The 19,611-nt window shown below is 36.2% G+C and overlaps 1 protein-coding gene across 1 annotated transcript in view; it reads right to left on the reverse strand.

Moving 5' to 3' along the window:
- The window catches only part of LOC134543294 (probable ATP-dependent RNA helicase pitchoune), a 42,546-nt gene that overhangs the window by 2,801 nt on the left and 20,134 nt on the right, over positions 1 to 19,611 (reverse strand). Inside the window, exons 8-10 of the mRNA XM_063388205.1 lie at positions 5,962 to 6,122; positions 5,469 to 5,621; positions 2,328 to 2,498 (exon numbers count right to left, since the gene is read on the reverse strand). Coding sequence (XP_063244275.1) covers positions 2,328 to 2,498; positions 5,469 to 5,621; positions 5,962 to 6,122 — 485 coding nt within the window. The remainder of the gene's footprint in view (positions 1 to 2,327; positions 2,499 to 5,468; positions 5,622 to 5,961; positions 6,123 to 19,611) is intronic.

Consider the following 19,611-nt stretch of genomic DNA (forward strand, 5'->3'; position numbering starts at 1 on the left):
TGGTTATATTTTAATATTTGTTGAGTCTCAACTACATATTTGTTCAGTTGAATATCCTGTTTTATTATTTTCATGCATCAAGCACAGTTTATCCGATGGTTGTTTATTCAATGGTTTCATTCCTCCAAGTTGTTATAAATTCAATCTTGTCATTTCTCTTAGTAGCCTTGTCCCTTGGTTGCCACAACAAAATGAACGATAAAAGTGTAAAAAAGGGGTTCTACTGTATACAAAATAAATCTGTATTTATTTCAGGCAAACATGCACAGAGCCTGTACAATGAAGGACTAATGGTAATGGCTGGCTACAAAACTGTACCTATGGAACAGAATGGCTTTGTTCATCACCGTCTGGCAATTTGGTGAACGGCCTGCACAGATTCCTGTGTCATAGCGGGATGTATGGGCCAGTGGAAAGGGTAGGTTGGCCATCTTTATTTTTCATCACACACATCCAAAATATTAGAGCCATGTCTTGCGCTCCCATTTTTTACAGGCGTAAGAAAAATTATAATGCAGAAACTCTTTTTATAACAGTTGTGTTATCCTTCGATAGCCATTATGCATGTATTCAAGAATTATTCAATTTGTAAGCAGTACAGCGCTTGGATACAAGTGCAAATACAGGCTATTCAAGAAGTACCAACCCTGCTTGTTCATAATTTGTGACGATGAAATGTCCGCAGTAACGAGTCTGTCGTTAGCCAAAGTAAAGGCAACCAAATACGGCGCCCGTTATAACAAATATCCATTAATTTAGGACTTACCGTAGTTTTATTAACTGTGAGACACTAAATGGAAATGAGGCAACGAAATACAAAATGTAAATTACGAAATCACAGCTGGAAATTTAAGTTTCACTACTTCCATCGCCATTACTGTTTGTTTTTAACTCGTCATTGGTCGCGCTATGAGCATTTTGCTCACCCTCAGAAATATTGTTTTACTGTTATTGTTTTTATTGCTGCTTGGGGGTGTCCTTTTTTCTAGCTGAGTTTTGAACCTTCCTTATTAAGTCACTAGGTGGCTGACAGGATGTAACTGATACTTGGCCTTGATATAAGATATCGCTTACAGGCATGCACGTTGCATGAGCAGTTTGCTCACAGTGCGACCAGTCGCGTTGCTACACTTGTGACGACTGTTCGGTTTGCAAAGTGCTGTGTTTAGTCGTGGAATATATTCTCGTGAGACTAAATCAAATGTTTCATGGTATTACTTATTGAAATGAATCGGGGGAAGAAAATTGTGGCTTTGGCTCTTCAACAAATCACTGAATGTTCCATAACAGGTAAGTTGTGTTATAATTATCAATATTTTTTTGAAAATACAAAAAAAAAAAAAAAAACATATATTACATAAAACATCAATTAACATCAATTATAGTAAATATTAACATTTTGTCACAAAATTGTTGATTTTCGTATAAAATAAGAAATTAATTTGGAATACAGAAGCTGAAAAGCAGAATTTGGATAGAAGTGAGAAAAGATTTTATAATTTTGGAAAAGCACTTAGGAATTCCAGAGGAAGATATGTAATTGTAGTCTTTCCATAGTTCTATGTTTCTATTTTATTTTTTACTAGAATTTTCAGTAATGTAATATATTTTCTGTGCTTTGTATTTACAGTGGTTCCACCATGGTTGCCGGAGAGCCCACCTGATAACAAAGCAGCCGCCAATGATCAAAATATTGACCAAGATAATGTTGAAAAATCCTAATAAAGTTAGGTGTTAGAAAATGTAAATTTCCATGAAAGCAGTTAATTTTGATGTAGAAATTCTCTATTGCATAATGTGTGTTCTATTAGTCATAGTCTCAAATGTATAACATAAATTAGTGTGCCCTCGAAAGACTCAGTAGATTTAATAATTTTTGTGCTAGAAAATTTTGAAATTGTGAAAAAAATGTGTGATTTTCTGTTGCTTCCAACACATCTGCATTTATTGTTGATGTATTCGTAGGCCGGAATAAGGAAACTCACTATACAGCCAAGTAGTTTATTGTGATGATTATTGTAAAACTTTTTTTAAAAAATTATGTGATAATAAGATAAAATATCATTTAAACAAGCAGAGTTGTTTCATTTGCAATAAGAAAAATATTTGGCCTTTTAAAAGTGGTTAAGCACGACTCTAATCATAAAATTAAGTCTGTGAGCAAAATGCTCATGCGCGACCACTGGTGTAATATTTTACAATGCGACCAATGACGGGTTAAATTCGTTCCGAGGCCAGCCCTTCAGTTTGCTTACTTTTTTTTTTTTTTTTTTTGTAATTTTCGCGACCTGCAGAGACAGGGAAAGTTGCAGGGACCCGTGACTCACCTGCATCTGGATGTCTGCTATCTTGCTCCAGGAGAACTCAAACTCGTTGAGGGGGACCCGCGCCTGCTTCAGGTAGCGCAGGAAGCCCAGCTCCTCTGGCCGCAGGATGAGGAGCGCATGCCCCCGACCCCCCTCCCCCCTGGCCGTCCGCCCCACTCGGTGGATGTACTCCTGTGGAGAGCACCATGCGACAACATTACTGGCCACCTACATACACCATGTTCAAAATAACATTCTCAATCTCCAAAATATGAGATATTTTTTGAAATTTTTTTTATTATTATAAAAATTATTAAATATAATTACACTAATATAAAAACAAAAACATTTATTAACATAGCTATAAAGGATTATGTCTACTAGAACGTACATCATGACCCACACATTCAAATTTTGTACATATTATGATTAAAATACATTAATCATTGATAAAATATTGACAGTAAAAAAAAAAAATCCTTTTTGGCACAGCCTACAGGCTTAGGTAGATTTCAAAGTACCTACTTATTTTGGAAACGTTCTATAAACTTCTGGAACATCTCCTTGCACTAATGGTTGGTTACATAAAAATTTACTTTAGACAAAAGTTATAGGCCAAATTTAGGAAGTTAAAATAGATAAGAACAGATTCAATAGTGTACATGGTATGTAAGTTTTATTTATATATTCATTCAACCCCTGCTTTTTTTCAACCCCTTGTATTTATGGTTTGTTTTAATCAGAAATAGTTTCAGACCAACATTTTAGATAATTTTTGGAAGATTTACAATCAATTGTTATAAATTCTATAGTTCACCTAATAATGCAGTTATGAATATTATTTTGTCCTTTATCCCCTGTTTACCACCCTTCGCAACAATGTTTGGTTGTATCAAAACTGTCTTCAGACAAAAGTTTTGGATAACATTTATAAGGTTTATAAACAATTTGAACGGATTTGATAGTTTTCCTACTAAGGGAGTTTAGATTTATTTTGTCACTAGCTGCACTACCCAGCGTTGCCCGGGCTGAACACAGGGTGAAGAGGAACTGTTTAGAGATCAGATGTAGTTAGTAATTGTCTTCTTAATTTGAATGTCAAGTGTGCAAAATTATTTATATCACTTTCAGATCCCGACAGACGTTGTTCTGCCAGTTTATAGTTATTTACCTGGTCTGTATGTAATCTAGACTCTATAAAGCAATATAGAAAAAAGAACTGAAAAATAAGGGCTTACTAATATTGAAAAGATTCCATTATCTAGCTAATGCTCGGCATGCATTGCAATGCCTCATTCAGTTTTGTTTTGTAATATGTTTGAAGTAGTTACACATATACAAATAATCTATCCATGTCTCTAAATATATATTTATCTCTATCTACATCTATAGTCCTATATATCTATGTATCTCTCTATCTGTATTTATCTCTTTATATCTACATATACATATACCTCACACTATCTCTATGTATTCTATATGAGGGTACTGATTGCTTCATTGTTAATATCACACGGATTTTTTTACTTGTATGGGAAAATTAAGAATGATAAGGCATTTAGTACGTGGCAACAATGTTAATAGGCAATAGGAAATAAACTTCTAGCGCCTGCGGCATTGTCAACACACACTTTGTACGTGTACTGCATGTTGTATCTAACCCCCTCCAACGCATTTGATTATAAATTGGACTTTTAGTAAGGATCCCTAATGTTACTGATAATATAATATAGCCTATAGCCTTCCTCGATAAATATATATCCCACACTGAAAGAATTTTTCAAATCGGACCAGTGGTTCCTGAGATTAGCACGGTCAAACAAACAAACAAATAAACAAACTCTTCAGCTTTATAATATTAGTATAGATTCAATACCTTTTTTTCCACCCGTTGCAGTAACAGTTAGTCGTATAAAAAATTATTTCAGGCAAACATTGACACATTGTAGATAATATTTTTAGGTTTCATAATAAATAAAACAGATTAAATAGTGTACATGGTAAAGAAATTATTTTTTTCTTTCTAACCCTTTTTATTTCAATGCAGGAATGGTTAGTTTTATCAAAAATTGTTTCAGACCAATGATTTTGATTAAAATTAATATTTAAAAACCATCTGAACAGATATGTTGATATTTTACTACGGGAGTAATGAATTTTTTTGGTTCCTTAACCCCTGTTTATTCCACCCTTGTAACAAGAAGGAAAGATTCTATGATTTGTGTAGGGCACATTAACCCATTTGCATCTAAAGCGTACTAGAATGCAGCTGTTTTTCTGGCCGATAACACCATAGGCGTACTGGTACGCAAAATGGCTAATCTGCCCGAAAAACTTGAAAAAATCCCTTTAGAATGAAAATAACCCCTCAGAGTAGCTAGTATTGTTATAACAAAGGTATATTATCGTGAAACTTAAACTATTTTTAAAATTTTATTTAAAGAATAAAAATATAATGAAAATAGAAAATAACTTTAATAATAGTAATATATAAAAAAGTTTATGGATTCCATGGTATGTCTAACATTAAAGTGAGTGGATGCAAATGGGTTAAATGGCCTTGCACCGGAAATAGTCTTGACGAATCATTTACCGACTGGAACCTTGTGCATGCCACATTAATATCCCTAAAAGATACTCCTCGTGCCACCCGCGACTCTGCCGTGCCTTCTACGATCCTGCGATCGTTCTCCTTGTGGCGAGGTGGCCACTGAGACCCCGACGAGCATCTCCACCCTTTCCGAGGAAGGAAGCTCCGGAGTACAAGGGCCAGCATTTAAGGAAGGCAACACGTCTTAAGAATCAAACCATCCTTCGCTGAACCAAGGAGATATCATCAGTATTATTTTAGTTTCAACTTTTAATCCTGTGATGTTAGTACTAAAAGTTCTCTAAAGCATGTAATCGATTCTTTGTGAGATAAAAACTTTGTATTACATAATATCAGTAATCACCATATTTTGATTTAGACAAACTGCTTAACATTGTAAATCCTTTGTCATTTCCAGGAACTGCAAAAAAACACTTTTTATTACTGAGAGTTTCGTATTAACAGAGTTTTTACTAACCAGGTTTCTCTTTATTGTGCTTTAAACTACAGTAAAAATGTACTTTATTTACACATCCACTCCAACAATTTTACCAGCAAAATCTAAAAATTACCTTAGGGTCGTCTGGAGGATCGTACTGCACTATCCAGTCTACGTCAGGGATGTCCAGACCCCTGGCGGCTACGTCTGTACACAGCAGAATCCCAGTGTCTGCGTTGCAGAATTGGAAGAAAGTTGTGGTGCGTTTTGTTTGCTTTTGCTTCCCCTGAAATATCAATCAACAACTCAATCTGATATTGTTCCATACATACATAGGTACTGCTTTAAAATCACTAAATAAATACAAGAAAAAAATATAAACAAAAGTTAAATCATTTCCTACCAATTCTCACATTTTAAAATGAAACATATTTGATTCTACCTCAATTATCTGTTCCAAAAAACCCAGTTAATATGGATAAATGTATTTTAACGTATTGCTCCCCAATCAATTTTACAATATTATTTTAAATTATTTTTTAAAAAGAATAACAATAGTAGTTGCAGACCTCTACAATGCAATGCAACTAATACTGAATTGGCCCAGATACATATATACTACTCACATGAATACTCATAACAGGTAGATCGATGTAATTAAGTAGCTCGTGGTGAAACTTGACAGACATGCAAGAGCTGAAGAAGACCATCACTTTCTTCTTGCGGTTCTTCTTCAAAAATGTGAAAAGCAGCAGAAATCTCTTCTCAGAAGGACAAACTACATAGCCTGTTGAGCAATTAAAATTATAAGTGAATGAAAATAAAGCATAGTTTTGAAATCTTACTACATAACTGTTCACTCTTTATCAGATATCATAACTGCTCTAACAAATAATTTTGATCCTGAACAAAACAATGTGTTTTCTTTTTATAGGGTGAGTTTGTCAGCAAGTTTCAACCTGCGAGTACACATCAATTTGTTCACCTGCCTTGTGCAATGTTGAGAATACACTGGCATTACCACCAACATACCCTTTCGTGACAGGACAAGTTACTCATGTCTCCTTGTGGCATAGGCGTACCCAGGAATTTTTTTCGGGGCGTGTTCTTCCAGATTTTTAAGAAAAAGTGCATAAACACCAAAAATTAATTATTTCTTGAGTAAATTAATAGAATAGTCTCAAATTTCATTTTTTAACCTGGGCTATTGTTGATATGTAATATGTACGTAATTTTTTTTTTCAATTATCTTAAGTAAGTTCACATTAAAATATTAAAATACCTACAAAACCCCCCAAAAAGATATATATTTAACAAAAATATAAAAATAATTAGTTAACTTAACGAATTTACGTACTCACTTTAGAAACTTATTCCTAATAAGTTGACGTCAGGACAATAGAATAATTGCTGTATAATTTGATTGTAAGGGTGTTAGCAACTAAGGCCGGAATTACAATAGCCCGTCCATCCGTCATCCATCTGTCAATTATGTGACCTGCACCCAATAAGATGGACTGAAAAATGTCATCCACTCGTCCGTCTAAAGCTTGGTAACTTTATACTTTTGACGGGTGAACGGATGAATAATAAATATTAATATTAAATATTAAAATATAAATAAATATTAAATATTATATTAAAATGTATTAAAGTTTGTTTAATTGTTTAGCTGATTCCAAAATCATTTCTTAGCTTACGTTTAGACACATTTCGAAAGCTCTTTTTTGAAACAAAAATGGTCTAATACACGGAAGTATTATAATTACGTATGTATAGGTTCTGGGTTCGAGTACCGGGTAAGGCATGGGAGTAAAATTGAGACTTATTCAAAATATACACTTGCGATAAAAGATGATGAAAAAGAATAATGAAATTGATATTTCTGGCTAAACGGATACCGCTCAAGGCCAAAATCCAAGCAGTGAAGCGATAGAAGTTGTATATTGCTTGGCGGCTGACGGACGAACGGATGACGGACGGATTCGACGGGCTGTTGTAATACAGGCTTTACAATTCAAGTGTAGCAAAACAGAATTAAATCTTTATATATAAAAATCTCGTGTCACGATGTTTGTCTGGGCTAATTTCCGAAACTACTGCATTGATTTGAATGAAATTTCGCACAAATATTTGTAACTTTGTCCAACTTTATGTATAGGCTATATTTCATTTCGATTAATGACAGCGTTTTCCAAAAATCAGCCTCCAAGGGTGGTTAAGCACTGGCAACAGTGGGTACTCCATCTCCATGACAACGGGATTTTGCATTGTTTATGCCTTCTGCGTCTTCATGGCAACAGGCATCGCTTTGATCGATTTTTTTTTCAATTCCAGGCATATTTCTGTATATATTTAATTATTATTTTATATAAAATTATTTAAATTTAAAAATATATTTGTGCGAAATACCACTGACTGACTCATTACGATTGACTTGAAATCTTTCAACTGATTGAAAATTAGCATAGTTACTCATTTTGTGATGTATGTAGACGCTCACTAAGATATGATTTTCCGAAGGGAGTTTTGGGAGTTTTGGGGGTGTAAAATATCAAAATTCCAGTTTTTGGTAGAAAATCACCATGGCAATGGTTGTTGCTTTGTTGATGCTTCATTCGTCTCTACGGCAACAACTAATTCCCTGTTAGTGCAGTCCTCATCACCGTTGAAATTTTACGGGGACTTTAAATATCAAAAATTGCCCTTTTTTTTCAATTTTATATCCTACAGACTTGAACTTGACAGTAATGTTCCTCATGTTATGCAGGATGGCGTTTTCCGAAAATCAACTCCCAAGGGTGGTTAAGCCCGGGCAACAGTGGGACAGTGGGATTTTGCATTGTTTATGCCTTCTGCATCTCCATGGCAACGAGCATTGCTTTGATTTTTTTTTCCATTCGAGGTGCGGCTGTGGCGTACCCACAAGGAGGGGCATGTATAATGAGCGGCGCAAGTGTTCTGCCTGTAGACTGCCGTAGCGAAGTACGGGTACATCAGTTATACGTTGCGTGCTCGATAATCGGGAAACCATCGGTGCTACTCGTTTTCTCTCCGGTACATTACAAAGCATTGTAATAAATTTTTATCGAAATTAATTCAATTTTATTTCATTTATTATTACTGCAAATGGGATATTTTGTCTCATTTTTTCCCCATTAGTACGCCGTGCGAAGCTGGGTCGGGCAGCTAGTATAATATATATATTAAATTATATTTTTCTATTACAATATTCGCTAAAAACACTTACACATTGAGTTGAGGCCATTAAGCTACTGACTCAAACACAACTTCACACCACGTTGCACTCAACGAGGTCCCTTTCATCTGAGCTTTTCAATGTTTATAACAGTCGTTTAAAATTACGCACCTTGCGATATTCAAAATTTTTTCTTCGTGTTTTTTTTTTTAGATGTACAGTATTTAAATGAAAGTACCTGACTTGACAAAGTGACCAAAACACGTCTCACCCCCCCCCCGCCATGTTTTAATAGTTTTATAGAGTTTTGTATGAAATTAGGTCGCAATCACTAATGTTACTCAACGCTCAATTCTACTAAGCAATTCTAAAACATAATCAAAGTAGAGTTGAACTGATTATTCCATAGACCAATCACAGCGATTTGAGAATTTAGACTGACCAACCACTGCAATTCAAATTTGTTTACGTTTACTTAAGAATTGGGCTGCTTGGTGACGTTATTTCTCTCGTTGCTCTGTATTTAGAAATTGAGCTCGAATGACATGAGTGTTCATAATTTTCTTGCCTTATTTTGGGGGGGGGGGGGGGGGGGGGTTTGAACCCCCAAAACACCCCCCCTGGGTACGCCTATGCCTTGTGGCACTATCTTTAAGTAAAAAAGGTAACTATAGTGTATTGCTTGGTCAACCAACTGCTGTCTAGACCCTTATGTTTATCTACTCATTTCAATAGATTACTTTGAATGAGTAAAAATAAGCAAAAAAAAAAGTCTGTGAAAAGTACATTTTATACACAAGGTTGTGTTGGCATCAAAAGAATTCTGATATCCTTACGTAGTCTCTCACTGAATGCAGCCTTGAAATAAAAGCATCCATTGGTTACGGCTGCATAGGTAAGGGAACTATCCTTACTATTTGGAAACAGCAAATGAATTTATTTCCAATGTAATTTATCATAATACAGTAGAATCCCACTGATGCGACCCCTCACGGTTTCCGGAAAAACGGACTTATAAACGGAATGGTCGCAATAGAGAATTAGGGGTGTCACCGCATCGTCGGATACATACACGTGAATGCCGCTCGGGCAGTGTCTAACCGAGCTCGGCGCGTCCACTATCGCACGAAAAGCCGTCTCAGCTGTCATGTTATCTTACCCGCCCGCACGAAAATGCCGCTGTGGTAGGTAGCTTCTGCGAGAGCGTAAGAAACTAGTCCGGCCAGGCTGGCGGTAGCGGCGGCTCGACGTCATACGTGACGTGACGCTTACCTCTCCATCCCCTGCTAATTCTTCAAGGCTCATCCCTCCCAGAGCCACAAACCATGTAAAAAAAAACCCATCCCCCTTTTCCGACTAACATTTCAACACATTCCCTCCCTTATTTCAACCTTCTGCGTGAGAAACTGTCAGCAACCTCCTCCCCTCCCACACCGCGTGCGACAAAAGCCAGGTTGTTATAAAGTCAACGTTTGTACTTTATAGAAATATTTATATTGATCAATTTTGGTGGTTGCAGAAGTCGAAACAAAAAAATTGTTTGTTTATGATATGCAAATCTTTACAAATTTTAAATAAGCTAAAACGTTATTTTGTCTCTGGAAGTATGCTTATCTTTGGTTTTTTTTAAAAAAAAGGTAATAAATTTGTTGTTTATTACTATATTTGTAAAGAATAGGAGATTCATTTTGATTATATTTTGCCTGCGTTAAAGCATTGATTTTTTTTTGTTTTTAAAGAAAAATTGTAGAATCGCGTGTTACAAACAAGGACAAGTAAAAATATTCTTTTAGAATATTCGTTTTGTTCCATTTTTTCGGTCATTGATAATATGTGTCCGTAATTTTAGCAGCAAACTGGAAACTTCGTATGATTTGAATTAATACTTAAAAGAGATATCGAAGAGCTGTTTTAGTAACGATTTAAACACTAAAATTCACGGAAGAACATTCAACGAAACTTTTATACTAGAACGAAGATCTGCATAATTATGTTACCTTAATCGACGCAAAGAAGAACGGTTAAAAATATCTTGAGGATTTGAGAGAGAGACAATTCAATTATTCAATCGACGACGACTGAACCACGTTAAAATAGGAAAGGCGCTGCAGTTTTGACGACACGAGCTAATAAGAAGACGTCTCGGGAGCCTAGCAGGAGGACAACCCAGCAGTCCGGTACGAGAGGAGGACTGAGTCAACGACCTACCAGCTATCCAGAGCAGGAGAGCCAGCTACACGCGGATCGTCGCAGAGTCCTGGTCATCGAGGAAGTCAATACGTCTGTAGAGGCTATAACTGTCACTGAGGTCGGTTTTTTTTTTAGTCCCGTCCAGTCGTCGATTTGGAACGTTTCCCGTTTGTTGAATTTCACGAACATTATTTTTTTATAAAAACATTGATTTCCGCCTGAAAGACTTACCAGCGTCATAATTTAAATCCAAATCTGAATCTCTTGTTCTATAATTATTAGAATAACCAAACTAATTAATTTAAATTAACTCTCGGGATCCCAAGACTATTGAATAGTAAATATCTGTTTGGAATTCTTTCAGGGCATTAAATTGGATATAAACGTTAGTCTCTGATGTAGTAATGTTTCACCAACACTCAGTGGTCCACGCTCACCGAGTGCTTTCAATCCTGGCTTAATACATAATTTTTACTTAATTTGAACTTACCACAACTTAACTTTCAACAGAAACATATAGAATTATTGAATCGTTTACATGATATAAAACAAATTGTTGATATATTTACACTACACTAACTTTGAATGAGTTTTTTTTTTTGTTTTGTTTTGAACTGGATAAACTTGTTACATACATACACAAAGAATTCCAAGCATTCTAGAATAAGTTAATAGTCTAGTAGGATAAAAATGTGATCAATGTATGTATAATAATAATTGTACCCTGCAACGGCTCTGCCGCACTCACATTAGGTCTAAAATACACCTACTTTCGTTACAGACGCAATTTACTTTTATTTACGACACATAAACTAGTTACATTGATTTACCTTGATAATTTTAGCTGTTTGAACCAAGAACATCTAATTCATTTTTTTTTAAACTGACGAAACTCGACGGTTGTGAAAATTTGTTAAAGAAATATAATCAATTTTTTTTAGCTTCACACACCCGTTGGTACGTCAGTTCTGGCGCCCAACGTTTAGGCCCGCATTTAGGTGAAACACACTGACTACTACACTGAGACGTGGAGAATATGAACGTTAGGACACATTCAGTCTGGAAATCGAAAAATATGCCATTTTAAGAAAATAGAGAACCATACTTCCTCAGAGGAAATGCGCTAGAAGAGAACAGTAGCACACATTCAGAAACGAATGCGGAAGAAAGGCTAGAAACGGGAGAAATAGGAGCAGAGACGATGTCGGAACTCCATGACAATACGAACGTCCCGAATAACCAACAGTTACAACGAGGTGAGGAAACGACTCGAACAGAAAATGAACACCAAACCGTGACACTGGAACAAATGTTTCGAGTGCTACAAGAGGAAAAACAGGAACGTGAACGCGAAAGACAGGAACGGGAACGCGAAAAACAGGAGAATGCCAATAGACTAGACAATATTGTACGAATCTTGAATACGACGTTAAATAATTTGACTGCAGAAACGGAACAAATTAGGACGGAGGTTACACAAACACAACGGACCATGGAACAAAACTTTTTTGTTGTACACGAGCGGATTGAAACCCTAGAGAATACGGTACCGCTGTTAAAAGAAAATGTCAGTCAAGTACAGAAGGATTTAGAAAGTAAAGTAAACCGAGTAGAAATACGAGTAGAAGAAATCGAGAGGAAATTTACACAAAACACTGCGTTGAATATTACTAAATCAACTGTCCCCAATGAAAATAATAACAACAGAAGCGAAAACATTAGTGTAGCTAGTTCAACTGGGATAAGTGTAGAACCAGTCACTATAGTTAGAAATAATGTTCCGTTAGTTACTGATTCCATGTTGACCCTGCATCATCCTGCTCGAAAATGGCTAGATAACGTACCTAGTTTTGCCGGAAAAAGGAAAGAAAATCCCAGAAAATTTATTAACCAGTTCGAAGAGTATTGTAATACGTTTAACCTATCCGAGACAGACAAGATGAAAAGCATTGGCCATTGTCTAAAAGACACCGCATTCTATTGGTGGGAATTACTGAAAGATTCTATCACTGAATATAGTACATTCCGTAAGGCATTTATACAACAATTCTGGAGCACCAGAATACAAAGCAATTTACGTATTCAGTTGCATTCTGATAAGTTTGACCCTAAAAGAAGCCAGAATCTAGAAGCACACATCAACAACATGTATGAGAGAACTCGCTATTTGAACTGCAACATGGAAGACGAGGAATTTATAGCGATGATACTATCACAGCTACCCGTTAGATATCAGTTACAGTTAAGCGGACAAAATTACAACGGAATAGTAGATTTTAAGGAACAGTTACTGAACTACGACAGGCTAGAAAAACTAGACCGAACTAGCGTGAATAAGGAGACGTTCGAGCGGAAGAACAATAATCCACCCGCACCATTGTACCAAAATTGGCGAAATAAACCTACAGCCACGAATAACGAACCGAGATCACCTCGCATAAACGCTTTTAACGTAGAACAACCTAGACAGCAATGGTATCATAAAGGATACAGGGGACGATACAGAAACTTTAATTATTGGAATCAACCGAACCATACTAATGGGAACCAAAGACAACAGGGTAATTACAACCGGGAACAATACCCTAACCAACGACGGGAAGGGGCCGTTTGGAGTTCAGGTCCAAAAACTAATACGTATCCGATAGAAGAAGGATTCGCATGTGACCGGAATGCATCACACGGACAATATCGAGTAGAAGCACAGATTTTTCAGCCGACAGAGAAAGCAATAACGACTACAAACCACACCGAGCAAGGAACATCGCGAGTTGAAAATAATCGACAATTTATTTCTCCAAGTAACTGTGATAATGACACGAAATGGCAGTGTAACCGAAATAATGATGGTGTTAATTTTAGTCAAAGAGTGGACTCAAATCATACTACTTCAGAGAGGTCTGGTCGAATTACACCAACATGGCAACCTGACCAGATACCTGGACTTGTTAACCGCAGGGAAAACTAAGCAGGGAGGGTGTATCACAGCTCCTATCACCACTCCCTAATACGAATTTGGAAGGGGCTAAACATCACCGTGAACCTTGTCTAGAAAACCAATCGAACACAGTCATCACGAAAAGAATAAATACCGTAATATTCAGAGAAAACGAACGCGACTTTCTGTTAAGCGAACCGTGCATCGAAGCCGGGAATGCAAAAGAAGCCTTGTGTCCTGAAATAACACTTAGCATAAATGGGGTCAAATCACCGGTTCTACTAGACAGCGGAGCAGAAGTTTCATGTATTAGCGAAGATTGTATAGAAATTATAGAAAGTACAGGAATCAAATTACCACGTATGCCTGTCCCGACCATTAAAATTTTAGGAGTAACGTCAAGGGCTAGTCCCATTATTAATAAACAGACTTTGCTAGAAATTGAAGGATTAGGTAGCGTAAAGCGCGTACCTGTTTTGATAGTGAAAGGTTTGGCAAAACCAATTATACTTGGAATCGATTTTTTGACCACATACAAAATTATCATGGATTTCGGAGGATGGATGATTACGGCTATGGATAGCTTAGAGAACCCGACCACCACGGAAAAATGGGAAGTGACGGACAACTGCGTATCACTCCTTCGTGACGTAAATTCGTATGCTATGATATGCTCTACCATGGCAAGTAATTTAAATGCGACCGATGACGATTTGCGTAATGCCATGAGTGAAATTACTCTGATTAGCGACAAGGAGAAAACGGAACTATTTCAAGTTTTAAAGCATTTCCAAGACGTATTTTCCGACAAACCTGGACTAAACAAATTATACCAAGCTAGCATAGAGGTGAAACCAGGCGCGCCATTTCATAGAAAATCCTACCCGATTCCAGCCAAATTTTTGAGTGAAGCTGAAGAATACTTACAATTGATGTTAGACTGGAAGGTAGTTGAATGAGCTCCTAGCCCATACACCAATGCTATCCTGTGCGTCAGAAAGAAGGACGGTTCCGTACGCCTATGTCTGGATGCGCGGGAAATTAACAAGATTACCATACGAGACCGAGAAAGCCCACGGCCGACAAATGACATTCTACGCTTATATCAAGGAGTAAAATTTCTAACAACTTTAGATTTGTCAGCCGGGTATTGGCAAATTCCATTGAAGAAGGAATCACGGAAATACACGTCCTTTTTATTTAAAAATTTCCAGTACATATTTCGAGTCATGCCTTTTGGGTTATGCAATGCCGTGGCTGAATTCACGAGATGTCTAGACCAAACATTAGGACCGGAATGCAAAAACTTCACTCGTGCTTATGTCGATGACATACTTATAACTTCGACATCCCTGGAAGAACACTTTATCCATATCGGCATTGTTTTGACCAAGCTACGTGACGCTGGCATGACGGCAAAATTGAAGAAATCTGTGTTTTGTCGCCAAGAATTACCTTTCTTAGGCCATATTTTGACACCAACCGGCATTAAAACATCACCCGAAAAATTACAAAGTATTACTAATTTTCCAACACCAAAGAACGTCAAACAATTGAGAACTTTTCTTGGCGTGATCGGATTTTATCGTAATTATAGTGATAAGATAGCTAAAATAGCTGTACCACTTTTCGGTTTATTAAAGAAGGGACAAACATGGAAGTGGTGCGATGAAGAAAAGAAAGCATTCGAGGACTTGAAGAAAATTTTCATTGAAGAACAAGTATTGCATCACCCTATTCTAGGTAGAGTTTTTTTGTTGTATACAGATGCTTCCGCTTATGCGCTAGGTGCAAAATTAGCGCAAATCGATGATGAAGATATAGAAAGAACAGTCGCAATGGCAAGCCGAACACTAAATAGTGCCGAAAAAAATTATACAGTCACAGAACGAGAAACTTTAGCAATTGTATGGGCCTTACAAAAATTTAGGGACTTATTGTTGGGTGAACATGTAAAACTGCTTACTGATCCTCAATCATTATTATTTCTTAAAACTGGCAAAATTTTCGGTAGTAGGCTAACTCGATGGTGTCTACTTATACAAGAATATGACATTGAGATTTGCCATATTAAAGGCAAAGAAAATGTGGCAGCGGATTACCTTAGCCGGGTACCGGATGTCGTGGAAAACGAAAAACCGAATCATCGTAACCCGAAAGAATTCTTAGTTGCTCATCTAGTGGCGGAACAAATGGCCAACAACGATGTTATCAGGAATGCTTTCCTAAATTTAGCTCAACTTCAAAATGGGGATGAATTTTGCCAAAATATTAAGGGAAAACTTCAAAACATAGTACCAGAACATAAACTCAATACTAAATATTGCATTTCTAACGAAGGTATTTTATTTTACCAAAAGAAACTATGTTCCCGATTCGAGGATTTATGGAAACCGGTCGTACCTAAAGAATTATTAAAGAATATTGCATGGGAAATACATCATAACTGTGCCCACATTGGTTCCAAGAAATTGACCGCTACCTTAAGTAGAAAATTATACTGTCCGAACTTACCCAAAATTGTAGTGAAAATTACGAGATCGTGCGACCTATGCCAAAAAGCAAAACATTCACAACGCAACTTAGTTGGAGAAACACAACCGATAATTCCTAGAGGACCTTTGCAATTGTTGTCGGTAGATTTACTGGGACCATTACCTCGCTCAACTGCAGGAGTAAAATATGTATTTGTAGTCTTAGATGTTTTCTCTAAGTACGCCAAGCTCTACCCAATAGTACATGCTTCCGGCAAGGTCGTCCTTCAGAAAATGAAGAGATTCGAGGCTGAAGTGGGTCACCCCGAAGCGGTTATTTCAGATCACGGTACACAATTTACCAGTTCGATATGGCAAGAAGGATTAAAGGAGATGCATATTACACCCACCATGTCTTCGGTTAGACATCCCCAAAGTAACCCGGTAGAACGACTAATGCGCACGCTAGGCAACATGCTACGCACGTTTTGTTATGATGCACAACAAAGTTGGATGACTAAATTACCACTTATTGAATGTGTTATTAATCATACCATCCATAGTTCTACCAACACCACGCCATACGAAGTGCTTACCGGAAAACCGTCCAATATCATTCCAGAAACAATGGTACCAAAATTACAACATGATGTCGCTGAGGAAGAGCAAGACGAACTGAATGAAATACGACGGGAAACCGAGGAGTTAGTTAGGGCGAAACTAACCTCCGCTGCTGACATGAGAAAGAAGCATCAGAAATTATCCGGAAAAACTACTTTCGATTGCGGAGACCTGGTACTAAAAAGAACCAATCCAACCAGCCAGTTCTGGCAATACGTTACCCGAAAGTTATTTCTACTATTCGACGGACCATACCTCATAACTAAAGTCATTCGGAATAATTGTTATGAACTCTCAGACCTTAACACCAGGCAGATTATAGGACATTACAACATTACCCAACTGAAAGAATATCACAAACCTGTTGTGACCGAAAATATTGAATGATTTATACATATGTTTAAAATATCCTTACGTTGACCTAGATTTCTTTGTATGTTTTTTTTATTTATTGCAACATGTATGTAATATATTCTTGTTAGGATATTATGAGTTTAGTCATTAGTCTTAAGTAAATGTAGGAATATGACAACCTCGTTTGGTGGACGATAAATAATAATGAAGATGTAGATTCTGTTATATATGTGTATTAGAAATGTCATTCTGTTTGTTCTATGTATGTTTAAACTGCACATAATAGACATTTCTAAGAAGGGGCAATCTATAAAGTCAACGTTTGTACTTTATAGAAATATTTATATTGATCAATTTTGGTGGTTGCAGAAGTCGAAACAAAAAAATTGTTTGTTTATGATATGCAAATCTTTACAAATTTTAAATAAGCTAAAACGTTATTTTGTCTCTGGAAGTATGCTTATCTTTGGTTTTTTTTTAAAAAAAAGGTAATAAATTTGTTGTTTATTACTATATTTGTAAAGAATAGGAGATTCATTTTGATTATATTTTGCCTGCGTTAAAGCATTGATTTTTTTTTTGTTTTTAAAGAAAAATTGTAGAATCGCGTGTTACAAACAAGGACAAGTAAAAATATTCTTTTAGAATATTCGTTTTGTTCCATTTTTTCGGTCATTGATAATATGTGTCCGTAATTTTAGCAGCAAACTGGAAACTTCGTATGATTTGAATTAATACTTAAAAGAGATATCGAAGAGCTGTTTTAGTAACGATTTAAACACTAAAATTCACGGAAGAACATTCAACGAAACTTTTATACTAGAACGAAGATCTGCATAATTATGTTACCTTAATTGACGCAAAGAAGAACGGTTAAAAATATCTTGAGGATTTGAGAGAGAGACAATTCAATTATTCAATCGACGACGACTGAACCACGTTAAAATAGGAAAGGCGCTGCAGTTTTGACGACACGAGCTAATAAGAAGACGTCTCGGGAGCCTAGCAGGAGGACAACCCAGCAGTCCGGTACGAGAGGAGGACTGAGTCAACGACCTACCAGCTATCCAGAGCAGGAGAGCCAGCTACACGCGGATCGTCGCAGAGTCCTGGTCATCGAGGAAGTCAATACGTCTGTAGAGGCTATAACTGTCACTGAGGTCGGTTTTTTTTTAGTCCCGTCCAGTCGTCGATTTGGAACGTTTCCCGTTTGTTGAATTTCACGAACATTATTTTTTTATAAAAACATTGATTTCCGCCTGAAAGACTTACCAGCGTCATAATTTAAATCCAAATCTGAATCTCTTGTTCTATAATTATTAGAATAACCAAACTAATTAATTTAAATTAACTCTTGGGATCCCAAGACTATTGAATAGTAAATATCTGTTTGGAATTCTTTCAGGGCATTAAATTGGATATAAACGTTAGTCTCTGATGTAGTAATGTTTCACCAACACTCAGTGGTCCACGCTCACCGAGTGCTTTCAATCCTGGCTTAATACATAATTTTTACTTAATTTGAACTTACCACAACTTAACTTTCAACAGAAACATATAGAATTATTGAATCGTTTACATGATATAAAACAAATTGTTGATATATTTACACTACACTAACTTTGAATGAGTTTTTTTTTTGTTTTGTTTTGAACTGGATAAACTTGTTACATACATACACAAAGAATTCCAAGCATTCTAGAATAAGTTAATAGTCTAGTAGGATAAAAATGTGATCAATGTATGTATAATAATAATTGTACCCTGCAACGGCTCTGCCGCACTCACATTAGGTCTAAAATACACCTTCTTTCGTTACAGACGCAATTTACTTTTATTTACGACACATAAACTAGTTACATTGATTTACCTTGATAATTTTAGCTGTTTGAACCAAGAACATCTAATTCATTTTTTTTTTAAACTGACGAAACTCGACGGTTGTGAAAATTTGTTAAAGAAATATAATCAATTTTTTTTTAGCTTCACACACCCGTTGGTACGTCATTGTATAGTCCGTTCTCGGTAAAATAAATATTTTAATGGGCTTATGACTGTCCTTCGCCGTTAATAAATACTTTATAAGTTATTATGATACAATTTGTTTATTAGTCACACAGCAGTTTCTGCTGAAAAAAACTAATACCTCGAATTTTATTGAATAGAAAAATTTAGCAGGGCCGTAAATATATTGTAGAACCTCGATGATACGTTCCCGTTTCATACATTTTCCCGTGTCATACGCCGATTAATTTTGGTCCCGCCGAAAGTACTATATTTACAATGGTTTACTTTCCCGGAACATACACTTATAAAATCACGAATTTCCCGTTTCATACGTTTTTACAAAGCGGAAAAGTCTTAAAATTCACAATTTTTTTTATTATATTCCTCCTGAAAAAATACGTTTTAATGCTTTTATTTTGAAAAACGTTCATTGTTTACCTTTGCAAACGTAAGAAAATAACTTTATCGCACCATAGATATGGATGGTATCAGG

The sequence above is a fragment of the Bacillus rossius genome (genome assembly GCF_032445375.1).
Source record: "Bacillus rossius redtenbacheri isolate Brsri chromosome 9 unlocalized genomic scaffold, Brsri_v3 Brsri_v3_scf9_2, whole genome shotgun sequence".
NCBI lineage: Eukaryota > Metazoa > Arthropoda > Insecta > Phasmatodea > Bacillidae > Bacillus > Bacillus rossius.